Here is a 17,536-nt window from a genome sequence, read left to right on the forward strand (position 1 = left end):
CTATACACAATATTTGGGAATTTGGGCGTCGTTCTTTCCAAACTACTTCCTGCTGGTAAGGGGCGCTGTCATGGGGGATTCGAAGAAGATTCAGAAATCCTGGCTGTAGTCTGTAAGGCTGCTATGTCCAGCTGTTTTGAATGTAGGATCACCTTGTACTCTGTTTCAGGCAGTCTGGTGTGATCAAACCACATTAGTCTGGAAGGAATCCACAGCTTTTCATTTTCTGTGGAAACAAAAATAGAAATCCTTTTCCCCAGAACTTGTCCTTCAACTTAAATTTTGGAGTCAAAGCATTTTTTTTAAATTTAATTTATTATTTTACATGTCGATCCCAGTTCCCTCTCCCTCCCTCCTTCCCTCCCTCACTCACTCTCTCCCTCCCTCACTCTCTCCCTCCCTCCTTCCCTCCCTTTTACCCTCTCTGCCCTCTCACATGCATTCCAACCACCCTCCCCTCCCATCCCCCCACCCCAATTCCATATGTAGGGGAATGCCATCCAGTTGGGGTCATGTAGATCTGACCCCAGTTGGGGTCATGTGAAGTAGGGACTAGGGAGCCAGGATATAGCCCACAAGCTTTTGATGACATTTGTTAGCCTTATTGTGTCATCATCATTTATTTATTTATTTATTTATTTTTGCTCTGGAACAATCCTTTGTCTTGGAACAAAATTTTATTTTGTTACATAAAATCCTTTCTCATGTAAAAGTGTTGACTTTTTCTTAAATTGTTTTCACTGAAAATACACTGTATCTTCTGTGAGTATTTCCTCCTTGAGGTCTCCTCTCTTATTTTCCCTGAAAATTTTCAGGGAACACCATTTTTTCTGTCTTGACAATTGTCTTAGTTAGGGTTTCTATTGCTCCAATGAGACATCATGTCCAAAAAGCAAGTTGTGGAAGACAGGGTTTATTCAGCTTGCACTTCCATATTACTGTTCATCATTGACAGAAGTGAAGACAGGATTTCAAACAGGGCAGGAAGCTGGAGGCAGGAACTGATACAAAGGCCATAGAGGGGAGATGCTAACTGGCTTGCTTTTCCTGGTTTGTTCTGTCTGCTTTCTTACAGAACCCAGGACCACCTGCCCAGGGATGGCTCCACCCACCATGGGCTGGGCCCTTCCCCATTGATCACTAAATGGGAAAATGCTTTACAGCTGGATCTCATGGAGGCATTTTCTCACCTGAGGCGCCTTCCTCTCTGATGACTCTAGCTTGTATCAAGTTGGCACAAGGCCAACCAGTACAATAAGAACCACACTCCAAACGAAAACCCAGGAAGCTAACACTACCACTCTGTATCTTTAATATTGTATAGTTATAAATACATTCCAAACATGGTGACACTTACATGTTGTTTTTAACAAATTTAAGTTAACCATGTGTTAAAATGTAAGTTTTGTTGTAACAACCTAGAATTTGCTTTTCCTAAATAGGATTTTAAAAAATGAGGTCTATAAGGCAACTGAAAACAAATGAAAGCCAGACATTTCTGTCTCTACACTTTAACATTCCTCTTTTACATTTGGTCTGTTTGCCTTAGTAGTAGATAGGAGAGTCATTTAATGACTACTTTCTCAAGTTATTTTACCCCTCTTTAAAGCTAAAGGGGCACAGATAAATAAATAATACATAAATAATAAATTTTTATCTTAAGTTCATGTTAAAGAGAAACAATCCAATGCTTATGGGGATTATCTGTAAACTGTAAGTTATTTTTTTTTGTAAGCCTTTAAGACTGAGCAGGTTTTAAAATAACAATTTTCATGTTTCTTTTTTTTAGAGGCAAGTAAGTTTTTAGAGTTGTGAGTTGTGTCTTATTTTGGATTGGCCAAGAAAAGACCTTGATTTTTTTGTTTTTTTCTTCAAGTCTGTAATCAGTCAAAAAAGTTATCTTAACACATTCATACTACAAGGTCATCTGTTGAACTGTGTTAATAGCAACATTATTCATAATAGCCAAAACCTGGAAGCAACCTAGATACCCTTCAATTAAAGAATGGATAGAGAAATGGAGTATTACTCAGCATCTTAAAACAATGACATCTTGAAATTTGCAGGCAAATGGACAGAACTAGAAAAAACCATCTTGAACGAGGTAACCCTGTACCAAAAAGATAAACACACCATGTACTCATGTTATGAGTAGTTTTTTCCTACTGGCCTGGTCCCACAGCTGCACCAGCCCCAAATAACACACAGAGATGCTGTATTAGATATAAAGCTGCTGGTCAGTTACTAGTTTCTTATTGGCTAGCTCCATCTTAAATATTAACCCATTTCTATCAATCTAAATATTTCCATGTGGTCTCATCTTACTGGAGAGAGGGCCAGGAGTTCTGCTCTCTCTGTCCTCTATCTTGAATCTCCTCCCTACTTCTACCTCTCTCCTCCTAGTCTCCTAGTCCTGCCTATTTTGCTTTCCTATTGGCCAATAGGACTTTATTCATTAATCAATAAGAGAAACATATTTACAGAATGACTCCCATCATACTCACTCATAAGTGGATATTAGACATAAAGCAAAGGATAACCAACCTATGGTCTATGACCCCAGAGAAGCTAGATAACAAGGAGAACCAAAGAGACACACATGGATCCCCCTGGAAAGGGGAGATAGACAAGGTCTCTGGAGGAAACTGGGAGTGTGTGTATGTGTGTGTGTGTGGGGGGGGGAGTAGAACCGGAGGGGAAGGGGAGAAAGGAAGAGATATCTTGATTGAGGGCATCGTTATGGCACTATCGAAGAAGGCACTAGGAAAATTCCCAGGAATACACAAGGATGACCCCAGCGAAGACCCTAAGCATCAGTGGAGAGGGTGCCTGAACTGGCCTCCGCATGTAATCAGATTGATGACTACCTGTATTATCATCATAGAACCTTCATCCAGTAACTGATGGAAGCAGATGCAGAGATCCACAGCCAAGCACTGGGCCGGTGAGCTCCCAGAATCCAGCTGAAGAGAGGGAGGAGCAATAACATGAACAAAGGGGTCAAGACCAGTTTGGGGAAACCCACAGAATCAGCTGACCTGAGCTAGTGGGAGCTCACTGACTCTGGACTGACAGCAGGGGAACCTGCATAAGACCAAACTAGACCCTGTTCGCAATTAATGGCTATTGAGGGGAGTAAAGACAGCACAAGATAAACTTGACTTTAGATCTGTGCTGTTCAGTTCCTTGTCAGTCCATTAGCTGAGTAGAGCCTTTAACAGGGGTGTGGCTTTGCTCCTGGAATTTCAGTTCACAATACTTAATGCTTAGAAGTGCTGTGCAAGAATCCTCTCGTACACTGTAAAGATTTGTCACTTGACTTGGTTTAATAAAATGCTGATTGGCCCATAGCCAGGAAGGTGGTGTAGGTGGTGTGACCAAACTGAGGATGATGGGAAAGAGAAGGGCAGAGGTAACAGATGATAAAGGAAACGCCATGTGGCAGAGTGTAAATAAGGGATATGGGTTAATTAAGATGTAAAAGCTAGTTAGTAATAAGCCTGAGCGATCGGCCAAGCATTTATAAATAATAGTAAGCCTCTGAGTCAATTATTTGGGAAGTGGCCGGTTGGCAGGAGAAAAGTATAAATAAAAGCAACTTCTATGAGCTTCAGAACAGTTGGAGTTTTGCTATCCATCCCATCAGCGTTTGACTGGCCACCCACCCTGTCTGATTGTCTTCCTGATCCATATATGGCATTCTCCATCTGCTGCTGTCTTGTCCAGTTTCTCTGTGTTGCTTTATTGCCAGAGTGGCTGTAGGTGTCAGCTTTATCCTTTCTTAATTCGGAGCTCCTCTCTCAGTAGAGTAAGTTGGGCCTGCTCTTTCTTCTCTACCTCAGGTGAGAAAGTGGAAATTATTCCAAATGATTCCACAATGTGTCTTCCATATACCTCTTCATGTATTTCTCAGCTTCCTGTCACTTCATTGGACTGGCTGCTGTTGCTGCTGGTTTTAAAATCACATCTCTCAGGCAGACCCCTCCCCCCCCACACATTTTTTTTCCTCCTCATCTACAGTGTAGTGAAAGGCTACTGCAATGTGGTTTTGCAAACTCACCCAATTCAGGTGAAGGAATCAAAGCAGATGTGGTACTCAGTGGTACCCTTGGTGTTGATTTGATCCTGTCTTGTACCCTGGTTCTATGTGGGGGTCCCTCCAGTCGCTACAAAGGCAGAGCAAAGATCCACATGAGGCAAGAAGGAGACCGGATTCAGCGTGACTGAGCAGCTAGTGCTGGTTCAAACTTCTAGAGTCTGACGCCAGACAGTGAACATGTAAGTATGGCACAAGTTTGGAAAAAAGTCTCCGGGTAACTGTGATCTCAATTCTGTGTGCACAGTAAAGCTTAAGGTATTTCTGCACTGAAACTCATTTGCAAAGTACATATGACCTCTTCAATAAACATGGGTTCTACAACTTAAGGGCCCAGGGAAGGATCTGGTGTGGTCTAGGACATATGGATCGTGCAGAGGGCAGCAAGATGTAAAGTACAGGTGGCATGTCATCCAAGAATGGGTTCTATTGACTCATGAACAATGCTCAAGAGAAAGGTCTAGGGAGGAAAGGTCTGGGATAAGCAGAACAGTCTGGGGAGATTCAGATAGCACAGGTCACCTGGCTATTAACACATCTATTCCCAGCCTTCTAGGTGGAAAGCAGATACACATCTCCTCCAATGAGGAGACAACCCTATGCATTTAACATTCCTGGCTTCCCTAGTGCTTCTCTGTGAGCATGAGGGTGATGGGAGACATCATTCTGTAATATGTTTCTTGTATTGGTTAGTGAAGAAAGCACGGTTGGCCAATAGGAAAGCAAGATAGGTGGGAGGAGGAGACTAGGAGGAAAGGGGAAAAAGTAGGGAGGAGATTCAAAATGTAGGACCAAGAGAGAATAATTCAGGGCCCTCTCTCCAGTAATATAAGATCACATGGAAATATTTAGATTAATAAAAATGGGTTAATATTTAAGACAGAGCTAGCCAATAAGAAATACTAGTAACTGGCTAATAGCTTTATATCTAATACAGCATCTTTATGTGTTATTTGGGGCTGGCACAGCTCTGGGACCTGGCTGGCGGAAAAACTGCTCATAACATGAGGGCATTGTACCCTCTATGGTTACAAAATAACCTTCTTTCTTATTCTTGAGATTTGTTCCTCAATTCACCAGTGGACGTGGTCTCCCATATTCACCATGGACCAGCATCTCTGTGTTGAAACATTTGTCCATATACGCACACTCTTTAGCACTCATGGCCTGCCTGCACTGACCTGACCTCTTTCTAGCTACAGAGTTCACTGTTTCTATTGTGGTCAGGTGCTAAGTCTGCATTTTCTCCTAAGTCCTCAAGGAGTTCCTGTGGCGTACGTGGTGGATGTGTCTGTTCCTATCTGTTCCTTGGTGGACCCATCTTTTTTGATGATCTTTTGCATGTGGTCATATTTGCCGGCTCCCATGCCATGCTGATGATAAGTTCTTCCCTGAAGGAACTGTAACTGATAGTGTCCTTTAAGTCCAGACACACGTCTGTGAGGGAAGAGGCCAGGGCTGTGGCCTAACCCAGGCCGTTCTCATCATACTAGCTCCGTGGTACATTAGATGGAATGAGGTCATTGATGTAAATGAGTTTAAGGACATGATTGCATGCAAATCTCTCTACATTCTTAGACCTTTCTCTGGCCTCTTAGGTATTAGATTTTGTTTTGATTCCAACAGAACCCCTATTCCAATATCAGCATAGACTTGGGGTAAAGGGAGGGAGTGCTTGACAAATTTCCCCTGTAAACTTACTAGAATAACCTGAGAGTAATTGGTATTTCCATGGAGTGTACTTAAAAACAAAACAAAACAACAACAACAAAAAACAAAACAAAACAAAACAAAAAAACACCAAGGAGAATCTGTTCTCAGTAACTCAAGCTAGCGTGAGAGTTGAGCAATTCATCCATGTAACCAGTGAAATGGTAACCAGGGAAACGACTGGGATCCAAGTTAGCTCATTTCTACTGTCATTTGTGAGGGTGGAGCAGTGAGGGAGACTTAAGCCAGGGCCCAGAGTCACTTGCAGCACATCCTTTCTGTCTCTTGTATATTCCTCACAATCATTTCATAATGTTGACCGATAGATCCCTGCTGTGGGGTGAATCATGTCATGCACAACAGCATACACGCATATTTAACTTCATTTATCTATAAGTGCAACCTTATATGGAGATAGAACCATTGGCAATGCAGGTTAGGACAAGGTGATATAACACCAGGGAAAGTGAGCTCAGTATGCTATGGGCTCAAGCTTCCCACAAAAGGGCCAGAGGCACCGGCACATGTAGAAAGATGACCTCAAGATGCAGAAAGACAACAAAATCAAACAGCTCCTTCTGATCATACAGATTGGAATGGTATGTCTGTGGACCAAGGATTGCCAAAGACTGCTGATTTCTACCAGAGGTTAGACAGCAAAAATAACAAAAAAAGATTGCTCTTTCCAGTATTTGAATAAAGCATAGCCCTGTTGACAACTTGAGTACAGACATGTAGCCCCTAGGGCCATAAAAGAGTAAGAATAAAGTTCTGGTGTTTTGAGATACCACGCTTATGGTACTTTGCTAATAACCGTAGGAAGCAAGCACAATCTCAAGGCTTAGAAATGCTAATTTACCTGATAGTGAGTGCGTAAAAACACTTAGACCCAGATCCCACTTATTACTGGATCTCTTCACTAGGTGGTATTCCACCAGGGTAACTAGAGATTGTTGTATTTCTCAGGCTGATTTGGCCATGGCTGTTCCTTTAGCAAAGCATCTCATGGGACTCATGTTTTTCACATTATATTTGTGGAGGTTTGAATGTAATTGCCCCTCCGCCTCCCATAAGCTCACAAGGAGTAGCACTATTGGAAGATGTGGCCTTGTTGCAGGGAGTGTGTCTCTATATGAGTGGACTTTGAGTTCTCCCATGTTCCTGTTGCCCACAAGGTGTAAGAACTCTCATCTGCTTCTTCAGCACCTTGTCTGCCTGCAAGGCACCATTCCCCACCATGATAATAGTGGACTGAACCTCTGAACTATAAACAGCCACCACAATGAAATGTTTTCCTTTATAAGAGTTGCCATGGTTATGGTTTCTTCACAGCAATAGAAACCCTAATGGAGACAATATTCATACCAGATAGTTTTCTTAGAGCTTAAGATTTTTATTGGTGTTTATTCATTGCACATAGTGATGAGTTTCATAAAGGTAATTTATTCCAAGTATGTCATGTGCTTTTAAAAAATAATAAACCAGTTATTTTTGTAAGTCATATTTTTACATGAGTGTCTGAAGGAAAATTGGAGAACATTCTCTTGCATCTGAAATTAGTATCTCTAAGTAGCTTAAACTAGTGCTTTCCTATATGTTTCTTATTCTTTGGATTATTATGTAGACTCTCAAGGGCAATGCCATCTAGTCAAAAGTAATTATGAAAATGCCTGTAATAGAACAAAGTTGTATTGGTGGATTTGTACTGTGGGAGAGTGCATATTACTGGTGTGCTGAGTTTTTATAATTTTATGTTGCCTAAGCATATATTTTAAATTCAATTGTAAGGGCTAGAGAGATAGCTAAGAGTAAGTACTGTTTTCATAGAGAATCAGATTTAGGCTCATAGCACCCAGATTGGGTGGCTCACAACTGCTAACTTCAGCTCCAGGTGATACCTCTGGGCTCTTTGGGTACCAGTACACATACCTACATCCACCAATTCATAAGTGAACTAATTAAAATAAATACTTACATTTAGTTTTTTCATACCTGAATCAGGACTCAGTTACTCTTGGAAGTTTCTGGTCCTAGCAGTTCACGCAGAGGCTCAGTGTGATTGATCCACATGGCAGCCATACCCTTCTACCTCCTGGTGATGGCTTCCTGTCAAATAGCTAATACACCCTCCCTGTCCACCATACCCCACATGCATTGTGAAGATGCATAGTGCTATTTCTGGATCTTTTGTCTGCTTCCCATAGCTCCACTATAAGTCATTCCTCTGTGAGTTCCTGTCTCTCTCCCTACCTGTAGTTTCCACGAAAGGGCCTAGAAGCAAGAAATTTTTTTTATTTCTATTTTCTGTGTCTCTTAATTGTTGAAGGGGTATTTCTGTCTTCAAGATCTCACATTTAAGCAAGGAAAAAGAGTGTTTCAGGAGGAAAGCATGAGAAAGGAGCTATTACTGGCTTTGTGCTTCTGTCTAGTCATTTGAAATAGAGTTAAAAGAAGGCTAAAGTTTCCAGAAGTAAATGTGGTCATTAGCTCTGTAATAGATTCTGGAATCAGGGAAACTAGTACCCAGGCAATGAGTATATACTCCTCAAGTGTGTGTGTGTGTGTGTGTGTGTGTGTGTTTATGTGTGTATTTTCTTCCCTGTCATACAAGTTTCCTTTCCACACTCAGGGACTGCTCTGGGGCATTTATGCAGGAAGAGACAGAAATTTTTACTCTAGTTATGTCTGATTACTCCTGACAGCTTTGGTTAATAAATTCAAATTTAAAACAAGAACAAAATCCAGGATGCCTTTCTCTGGGGTCAGACACAACTTCTGGATAATTATCCCTAACTCTATCATCCCAGCTTTGCTAACTGCTGCTCATATCATATTTAACATAGGGGTCTGGATCCTTCCAGCAGTGGTTTGCTCAAATATCCTGTGTTTGCTTTTTTTGGAGCTTTCCCCAAATCCTTTGGGGATAAAGGAGGGAACATGGTTCATAGAAGGGGTGGTAGTTATAATATCTGAACTTCTCGAACTCACAGGACAAGCTCTTGTGTGTCAATATGACTGTCCCAGCAGGGCAGACTGTGTTATCAGGGGCATTTAATGGTCATTGATTATGACAGGAGTGAGCTTTGTGGAGTTAATTGTTGAAATGAAATGACTTTTTTTTTTTTAAATTAAATAGAGGATGGGGTTTTTGTTCTCATTTTTAAAGATTAGTTTTTTTCTGATATTGTGTCAAGACCTTGGCAGAAGTGTGTTGTTGATGTGAAGTCAATATATGATGGTTATAAGATGTTGGCTGTGGCTGGTAATATGGCTCAGTCCATAAAGGCGTTTGATGGGAGATGTCATTCTGTAAATATGTTTCTCTTATTGGTTAATGAATAAAGCCTTGTTGGCCAATAGGAAAGCAAGATAGATGGGACTAGGAGACAAGGAGGATTCTGGGAGATGTAGATGAGGCGAGTCAAAATGTAAGACCAAGAGGAGTAAAAGGTCCGGACCCTTTCTCCAGTAAGCCAAGACCATGTGGAAATGCTTAGATTAATAGAAGTGGGTTAATGTTTAAGACAGAGCTAGCCAATAAGACACACTAGTAACAGGCCAACAGCTTTATATCTAATACAACATCTCTGTGTGTTATTTGGGGCTGACACAGCACTGGGACCAGGCTGGTGGGAAAACTGCTCATAACAGGCATTTACAGCCATGTCTGAGGACCTGAGTTTAATTTCTGGGACCCATATTCTAGAAGGAAAGAACAAACTCCTCCAGGATTTATACACACAGTATGACATCCAAGTGTGAGTATGAGTGTGTGTGTAGGCACTTACACATGTCCTCATTTATGACTGCACACTTGCAATTGCACACACATGCAATAAATAAATATACCTTTAAAAATTAAAAGGCTGATGTCTGGAATTGATTATACAACAGAAATTTATGCATCAGTGGGATATGGAAAGAAAATTTATTTTTAGAATGCATTTTCTCCTTAGAGTTATTAAGCTTTTGGAGCAATCAGTTAAATTAGAACAGTATTTATGGTCCATGTTAAAAAAATATGCAAAGAAATTAGCTTTCTTCTCCTGAGCAGCAAAAGACCATAATTGATTCAGAATGACAAAGGGAGAGAAGGGATATTGAATTAGATAATAGAGGTGACCACAATGTAATAATGGACAAGTTGATCATAGAGTGACTGAGGATGGCCAAAACATATGTTTTGTTATGCCTTGTGTGAATCTACCTATTTTTATAATCAGTGGATGCCACACAACTTATAGCAGAGGCTGCTCACTTGTGAAACCCAGCACCCGGGGAACTCCCACTAACATTCAGAGTGAGGGTTCTTTAAGTACCACACTCCTAGTATTTGAATACAAGTGACATTTTCATTGAGTAACATGATGCAAGGTTAAAATGTTGAAGTCGGTTTCTTTCTCACAGTTTCCTTGAGGTCTTTTCTGTAGAGATTTATGAGTGTTTCTCTAATGTCATTCCCAAAAGACCAGATATCTGGTATTCAAATTACCGAAGCCCTGGGGAGTCTTTTGAAGGCACCATTTTCCTGTTGTCCTCCATTGGGGAATAAAAGAATGAATCCAGGATTGGAAGCAACCCCTAAGAAAGCCCCTCTTAGGAACTCAGAGGGAGGGAGAAGGTCAGTGGCATAGCAGGTGTCTTAGGCAGTGTTCTAGTGCTATGAAGAGACACCATGACCACAACAACTCTTATAAAGGGAAACATTTAATTGGGGCTGACTTACAGTTCAGAGGTTCAGTCCATTGTCATCATGTCGGGAAGCTTGTTGGTATGTGTGTAGACGTTGAGCTGGAGAGGTAGTTGAGCCTTCAAAGTCCACCCCACACCCAGTGACATGCCTCCTCCAACACAACCACACCTACTCCAACAAAGCCACCCCTCCTAATGCACTGTGGGCCTATGGGGGAACATTTTCATTCAAACCACCACAGCAGGAGACAGCCTTAGGTTGAGAGTTTTAGTTTTCTTTTCTTTTGTCTTTTATCATACTGGGGAATCAAACCCAGGACATCCTGCATTCCAGGCAGGTACTCTATCAGTGAGCTATAAGTCCAGCCTGTTTTTTGTTTGTTTGTTTGTTTTTGTTTTTGTTTTAGTTTGTTAGTTTTTGGTGTTTTGAGACAAGATTTCTCTGTGTAGCCCTGGCTGTCCTGAAACTCTGTAGACCAGGCTGGCCTGGAACCCAGAGATCTCCAACTGCTTCTGCCTCCTAGTGCTGGCATCAAAGTCATGCACCACCATCATCAGGCTGAAGGTTTTAGAATTCCCTTGGTTCTCATTACTTTTGTTGATGTTTGTGGATGATGATGACAAAGAAGTTTCTATGTAACAGACAAAACTGTGTTGTTCTTTAACAGTGGTACCAGGGAAGGATGTGTTTCTTTGGCTGAAGAGAAGACTTGGAGCTTGCTGAATTGGGAAGATAGAAGTAAGCTACTCCTCAGCTCCCATTGCTACAGTCAGAGCAGTCTAGTGAAGACAAGGCCTTATGCAATCTGGAGAGAAACTAGGACCAGAGTAACTCCATAGACCTTTATATAGTTCTTTAGGAGATGGATGCTCAGAAGATCTCAAGGCTTTGGCTGTCCATGGTCTGCGCGTATGGCTGTATGAAGGTGGTGTTGCTGTAGTCAGGGTGTGCCTGGTTTTTTAATTTATATTTATTTATTTATTGCAATCCTTTAGATTACCCCATCAATCCTGGCTTAATGTCACTGCTAACTGTTGTGGGAGTATCCTGAATCAGTTTTGCGAAATGTAACTTTTAATATAGCTCCTTCTATAATAGCAAATTACCTTATGATTATTCAGTTCATTTACTGTTTTATAGAGGTTCTTAGGGTGTCTAGAAAACCTTCTTCCTCTTCCTGTCATTCTCTATCCTCCACCCTTTTCCAGTACTATATAGCCAAGGTTGTCCTCAAACTTGAATTTCTGGTTTAGCCTTCGAAGTCTAGGACTAGATGTATGGCCCATCTTAACCTAAAGGATCTTGTTTCTAACCATTATAAATTCATGAATTCATCCTAATTCATATACTTTACATCAGCATAAATAACTTTTATCTTTTCTTAGATGTCAGGTCTACCTGAGGCCAATTTATTCAACCACTCAGACATTTTATTTCTAGGAGAAATTTATATTCCAAGAGTAAATTCAAGTCAGTGACAACATAATCGTAGCAATTTCTAGTTTTTTTTTTTTTTTTTTTTTTTTTTTTTAGTTATGAATCAGTGAAACACAAACATTAAGACAGGAGCATCAGAGGAGGTACTAGAAGGTCCATAGAGGGTATGGTGATTTCTTAATAGAGGTACCAGACTGTGGATATCTTTTTCTAAGCAGAAGGGTGCGTGGTCACAGATTTTTTAATGTTATAGCAATGCATGGAGGAAAGTCAAGAAAGCAGCACAGGATGGGTGACGGAGATTCCTCCCCCTATTCAATAAAAGCAGCAAGGAAATTACTACGTTTAGCTGGGGGATCCAAAGCTAACTCAGCTAAGTTGGCTTAAGGCTTCCAAAAGCCCTGCTGAAGCAGATATGACTGTTAGGGAAGACAGACACACAGGGGCCACTAGACCTAAGAAACACCCGAAACACATGACAGGAGTCTGATGCTCCTCTTAGAGTTTAGTTGACACCCTAGCTGGCTTGTTCAGACTTTTCGTGGCTAAGAAGAAAAGTGATGCTGTGGACCTAAACTCTTAAAAGAAAAAAATCATTTGGTACGTAGCTGTTACAATAAGTTTGTTGTTTAAGAATAAACATGTTTCTATTAACTTTTTTAGTGTTTAATTTTAATTATCTACTTTTGGAGGATAAACATACACAATGTATTTTGATCGTATCCACTCCACATTCCTCCCCAGCTCCTCCCTGAAGCCCCTCATCTCCCTCCCAACTTCATATACTTTTTTTTCCTTTACAACCCAGCAAGTGCAATCACTGCTGTCTGTACATGCATGCATGGCCATCCACTGGTGCTTGGGCAACTTAGGAGGAGCCTAAAAAAAAAAAAAAACAACAACAACAACAGTATAACCCTTGGAATATATTTTTATTAACATATTTTACTTAAATATAGTCAACCTTTATTTTTATTTATCAGCTTTTTATGACTAAGTTGAGTAGACAAAAGAACACTCATATTAGTTTTAAATTTATTAAAATTCAAAGGATATTTAGAAATCTGACGATTCACATTGTCTTTCTTGTCATAGGAAGAAGGAGGCCATCTGTTAGAGGCCACTTGTAGCAACCTGAAGACATTTTGAGCTCTAAAAGACATATATGATGGCCTTCTTATTCTGGTTTTGGGGCCTGGATTTGGGAAAGTAAGGGTCCAGAGTAGTTGGTTGTTCAAGAGACAAGATGTAAGTCCTACCTATCTAGAGTCAAGAAATAATTATTGCCAACATTGTAAAACCACAATTAACAATAATTGCTAGGAACTTAACATTGACTTTTGGGAAAGCACGGGATCTTTCTGAAAAAAACTTAAAAGAATATTGAAGAAGACAAAAAATAACCATTTTATTGACAAAAATTACTCATGGACATAAAGTAAGATTTATTTTACATAAAGACCCAAATTCTAACTTTGCTTGTTCTATACATTATTTCTATACCAATCTACAACAGATCTTTTATTAATATGCCTTTATGTTTGTATATCTAGATGTATACATATATTCAAATAACTGATATTTTTTAAATGTGTGGCACACACATACTACTCTACTAGCCACTTGAGCTAGAGAGATGCTAACCTCATCATTACTCGGAGAAGCTTCTCTTTGAAGTAAAAACAGGGATCCATGGCTATTCAAGGTGCTTTCACTAAGTGACAGCTGAGTGCTCAGCCCCAAGTAGCATCGGCCTGAAGTTCAGAGGGGAGCTGGGAGTGAAGGGAACACATGATGAGGCTACATGAGAGTAGGAAGGGAAGGGAAAGGGCTACAAATCATTGTCTTCTGCGTATGGCAAAGCTACTGGAAACACTGGCCCACAGCAGCTGTGAATGGGTGCATGGGACCTGTATGAGACTGGGTTTGTCAACTACCAGTCACAGATTGTACAGGACTATGTCTCTCTGCCAAACAACTGGCTACTGATGGATTTTAGAGGTAAGGTAGCCTGTTTTCTTCAGTTGTGAAGCCACCAGGTTATGATGGATTGTTTCAAGCCAATGGTCACAAAGATCCTGGTTAAAATCATTGGTTCACAAACCAGAAGACAAGACATGGCTGTAGGTAGGACAATTGTGGGGGTGATGGATATGTTCAGTGGGGACTTGAGAAGAGAGTATGTGCTGCTCTTGCTGAATGAACTGTTCTGTAGATGCCAATTCCACCTGTTGGTGTAGATGCTTTTAGTTTCTCGGTGTGTGTGTGTGTGTGTGTGTGTGTGTGTGTGTGTGTGTGTGTGTATGTGTTTGTGTGTGAGTGTATGCATGTGTGTGTATGTGTGCATGTGTGTGGTGTGTGTGTGAGTGTATGTATGTGTGTAGTGAGTGTGTGTGTGTGAGTGTATGTATGTGTGTGTGAGTGTATGTATGTGTGTGTGAATGTGTGTGTATGTGTGTGTGTGAATGTATGCATGTTTGTGTGTATGTGTGTGGTGTGTGTGTGAGTGTATGCATGTGTGTGTGTATGTGTGTGAGTGTGTGTGTAAGTGTATGCATGTGTGTGTGTGTGCGCTTATTTGCTCTTTATCAGTGGTTGGGGGGGGATGGTGTTAAAGTCACTAATACAACTGTGGATTAGCCTCCTCAACTCTCTCAGTTCTGCTTCAATTATTCATAGCTCTGTTGACTGGTGCATCCCATTAGAACTCAGGGGTCTTCATAGTGGAGAAGTTATTTCATCAGTAGAGAATATTCCTTTATTTTATGTTTTGTGGTAATTTTTTCTGCTCTTAAATCTGGAGCCATTTCCGACTTGTTTTGATTTGAATAACTTATTTTTGTTTCCTCTTTCTCTCTACCTCTCTACCTCTCTGAGGTGAGGTGAGTTTTTTGAGGGCGATTTGTTTTCAATCTTCCAACCCATCTTTTTATTTGTACATTTACCATTGATACTTAGTGTATTATTATATTGGGGTTATAAAGCCTTGATTTTTCTGTTTATATTACTTTTTTTCTTTTCACTGCCTTCATATTGGTTACCTGATATGTGAACTCTTTACACTTCCATTTTAATTTATCTTTAGTGTTTTAGGATATATTTTTGTATAGTTTTTTTTTAGTTTTGCTATTATGTCATGTAAATATTCTTATCACAATCTCTCAGCATAATTTGTCAGTTCAAATGAGGTATAGAATCCTAACCCCCTTTATATGTCTTTGTTTTCTCTCATGCAGGTACACTAGTCAATGACTTTTCTACATCCATTTAAAGCCATATCAGACAGTGTTATAGTTTTTGTTTCAAGAATCCAATGAAACTTGAAAAAGGGAAGGGAAGCTACTGTCATTGGATTCTTTTGCTCGTCATGATCTTTCCTTTTTTCTAATATTGTAAGGCTACCTTTTTAAATTTATCACTTCCTGCTTGGGGAACTTTATTTAGCTATTCTTTTTAAAATGTATTTTTGTTTTATGGCATGAATGTTTTGCCTGCATGCTGGTAGGGCCACCATGAGTATGCCTGATGCCTGTAGAGGTCAGAATAGGGTGTCAGAGGAACTCGCTTCTCTCCAAGTGAGAATGAATGCTATAAATGTTTGATCGATGATCAGGAAAAAAAAAAAGTGGAATTTAACAAAGTAATTTTTGTGTGTTTTTTTTTAACCCAATATAGAGAGAAAATTTATGTCCTAGCCTCTGTCCAACTCCATATCAGAAATGGAACCAACTGGGCCCTTCAGCAATAACAGTGACAGGAACTGTACAATAGAAAGCTTCAAGAAAGAGTTTTATCCCATCATATACCTGGTCATATTCATCTGGGGAGCCTTGGGAAATGGCTTTTCCATATATATCTTCCTACAGACTTACAAGAAGTCCACATCTGTGAATGTTTTCATGCTCAACCTCGCCATTTCAGACTTCTTGTTTATAAGCACCCTGCCCTTCAGGGCTGACTATTATTTCAGAGAGTCCAACTGGATATTTGGGGATCTAGCCTGCAGAATTATGTCTTATTCCTTATATGTCAACATGTACACTAGCATTTATTTCCTAACTGTGCTAAGTGTTGTGCGTTTCCTGGCCACTGTCCACCCTTTCCAACTGCTCCATGTCACCAGCATTAAGAGTGCCTGGATCCTCTCTGGGATCATATGGGTTTTTATCATGGCTTCCTCGGCCATACTTCTGAAGAATGGCTATGAGAAGAAGGACAACATTATATCATGCCTGGAACTGAATCTCCAAAAGTTTAATAAGCTACTGATTTTGAACCACATTGCATTAGTGGCAGGCTTCCTGCTTCCATTTGTCATACTCACCATCTGCTACCTCCTGATCATCCGGGTCTTGTTGAAGGTGGAGATCCCAGAGTCGGGTCTGCGGGCTTCTCATAGGAAGGCGTTGATTACCATCATCATTGCCATGATCATCTTCCTCCTCTGTTTCCTGCCTTACCATGCACTGCGGACCCTCCACTTGGTCACTTGGAATGCAGATTCATGTGGGGATGAGTTACATAAGGCCACGGTAATCACACTGGCCTTGGCTGCAGCCAATAGCTGCCTCAATCCCTTTCTCTATTACTTTGCTGGGGAGAATTTCAAAGATCGATTAAGGGATGTGTTCAGTAAAGATCGTCTACAGAAAGCAAAGGCAAAGTGTGGCCTTCTCTTCTGTGTATAGCTGAAGAACAGAACTAAGAGTTCAGGAGCTGCTACTCAGGTGAGCTCATGAATCTTGGTGTCTACCTTCAAATTACTTTGTATTTGCATCATAGCCAACGAATCTTGGTTCCCAACATTTAATTGACCACGACTTTGCTAATAAAGCCTATTTCAGAAATGTCATTAGATGTATTTTTAGTAGTTGGGATTTAAATATTTCTACTGGAATATTGCATGCTGAGATGTGACATTGGGAAAAATTGTCCAGCACAGTAAGCCATGCTTTGCATCAGATCCTATGCTAGGTCTCTGCCCTAGGCAGTCTAAATCCCTAACTTCAAGACATCCTCAAGCACCCCAGCTTCTCCAGATCCTTTCCCCATTAAAGCCCTTGAGACACAGCCAAACCTACTGGTGGCCTCCGTGCAGCTTGGAGAACATGCTAAGAACTCAGGAGCTGACTTTGGTTTGAAGAAGAAGACTGGCCCGGAACAAAGCAGGTGCAGACAATGTTGGCGAGCGAAAAAGGAGGAGAACTAAGACAAAAGAGAGAGTGAACGATACGGAGAGGTAAAGAGTAATTTCATTTTTGCCCCAAGAAAGGGGTTCTAGTAACAAAATTGAAGAATGTGCCTTTGGTGTTTTTCTTGGCAGGAATTAGGAAGATCAAAGAGTTGGGGGGGGGGGTTGGGATTGCTTCCCTAGGGGAAGTGTGTGGAATAGGGAGGAGGTGGAGTCATGGGTTTACATCTCAGTTTTACTTTGAAGCTTGGGTTTGGATTGATGCCATTGTAGTCATTGCTCCCACCTACTAACCCACCGGGATGCCAATTAAAATAAAGGGGTGGTGCTGTGGTTTGATTTGGGCCTTTGGGGAAAGTGTTGGGCAGAACATGAGACGTGGTGTTAAAAAAGAAAGTCCTTGATATTA

At 40.7% G+C, this 17,536-nt stretch overlaps 1 protein-coding gene across 2 annotated transcripts in view; it reads left to right on the forward strand.

The window, feature by feature from the left end:
- The window catches only part of Cysltr2 (cysteinyl leukotriene receptor 2), a 28,085-nt gene extending 10,918 nt beyond the window's left edge, over nucleotides 1-17,167 (forward strand). The window contains exons 2-3 of one of the 2 annotated variants that reach the window (XM_051195398.1): nucleotides 11,167-11,237; nucleotides 15,612-17,167. In XM_051195398.1, the coding sequence (XP_051051355.1) occupies nucleotides 15,656-16,624 (969 nt within the window). In that variant the 5' untranslated portion in view covers nucleotides 11,167-11,237; nucleotides 15,612-15,655 and the 3' untranslated portion in view covers nucleotides 16,625-17,167. The remainder of the gene's footprint in view (nucleotides 1-11,166; nucleotides 11,238-15,611) is intronic. The other variant, XM_051195399.1, reaches the window with a different exon arrangement.
- The last annotated feature ends 369 nt before the right edge of the window (nucleotides 17,168-17,536 follow it).

Source organism: Phodopus roborovskii, unplaced genomic scaffold (genome assembly GCF_943737965.1).
Source record: "Phodopus roborovskii unplaced genomic scaffold, PHOROB, whole genome shotgun sequence".
NCBI lineage: Eukaryota > Metazoa > Chordata > Mammalia > Rodentia > Cricetidae > Phodopus > Phodopus roborovskii.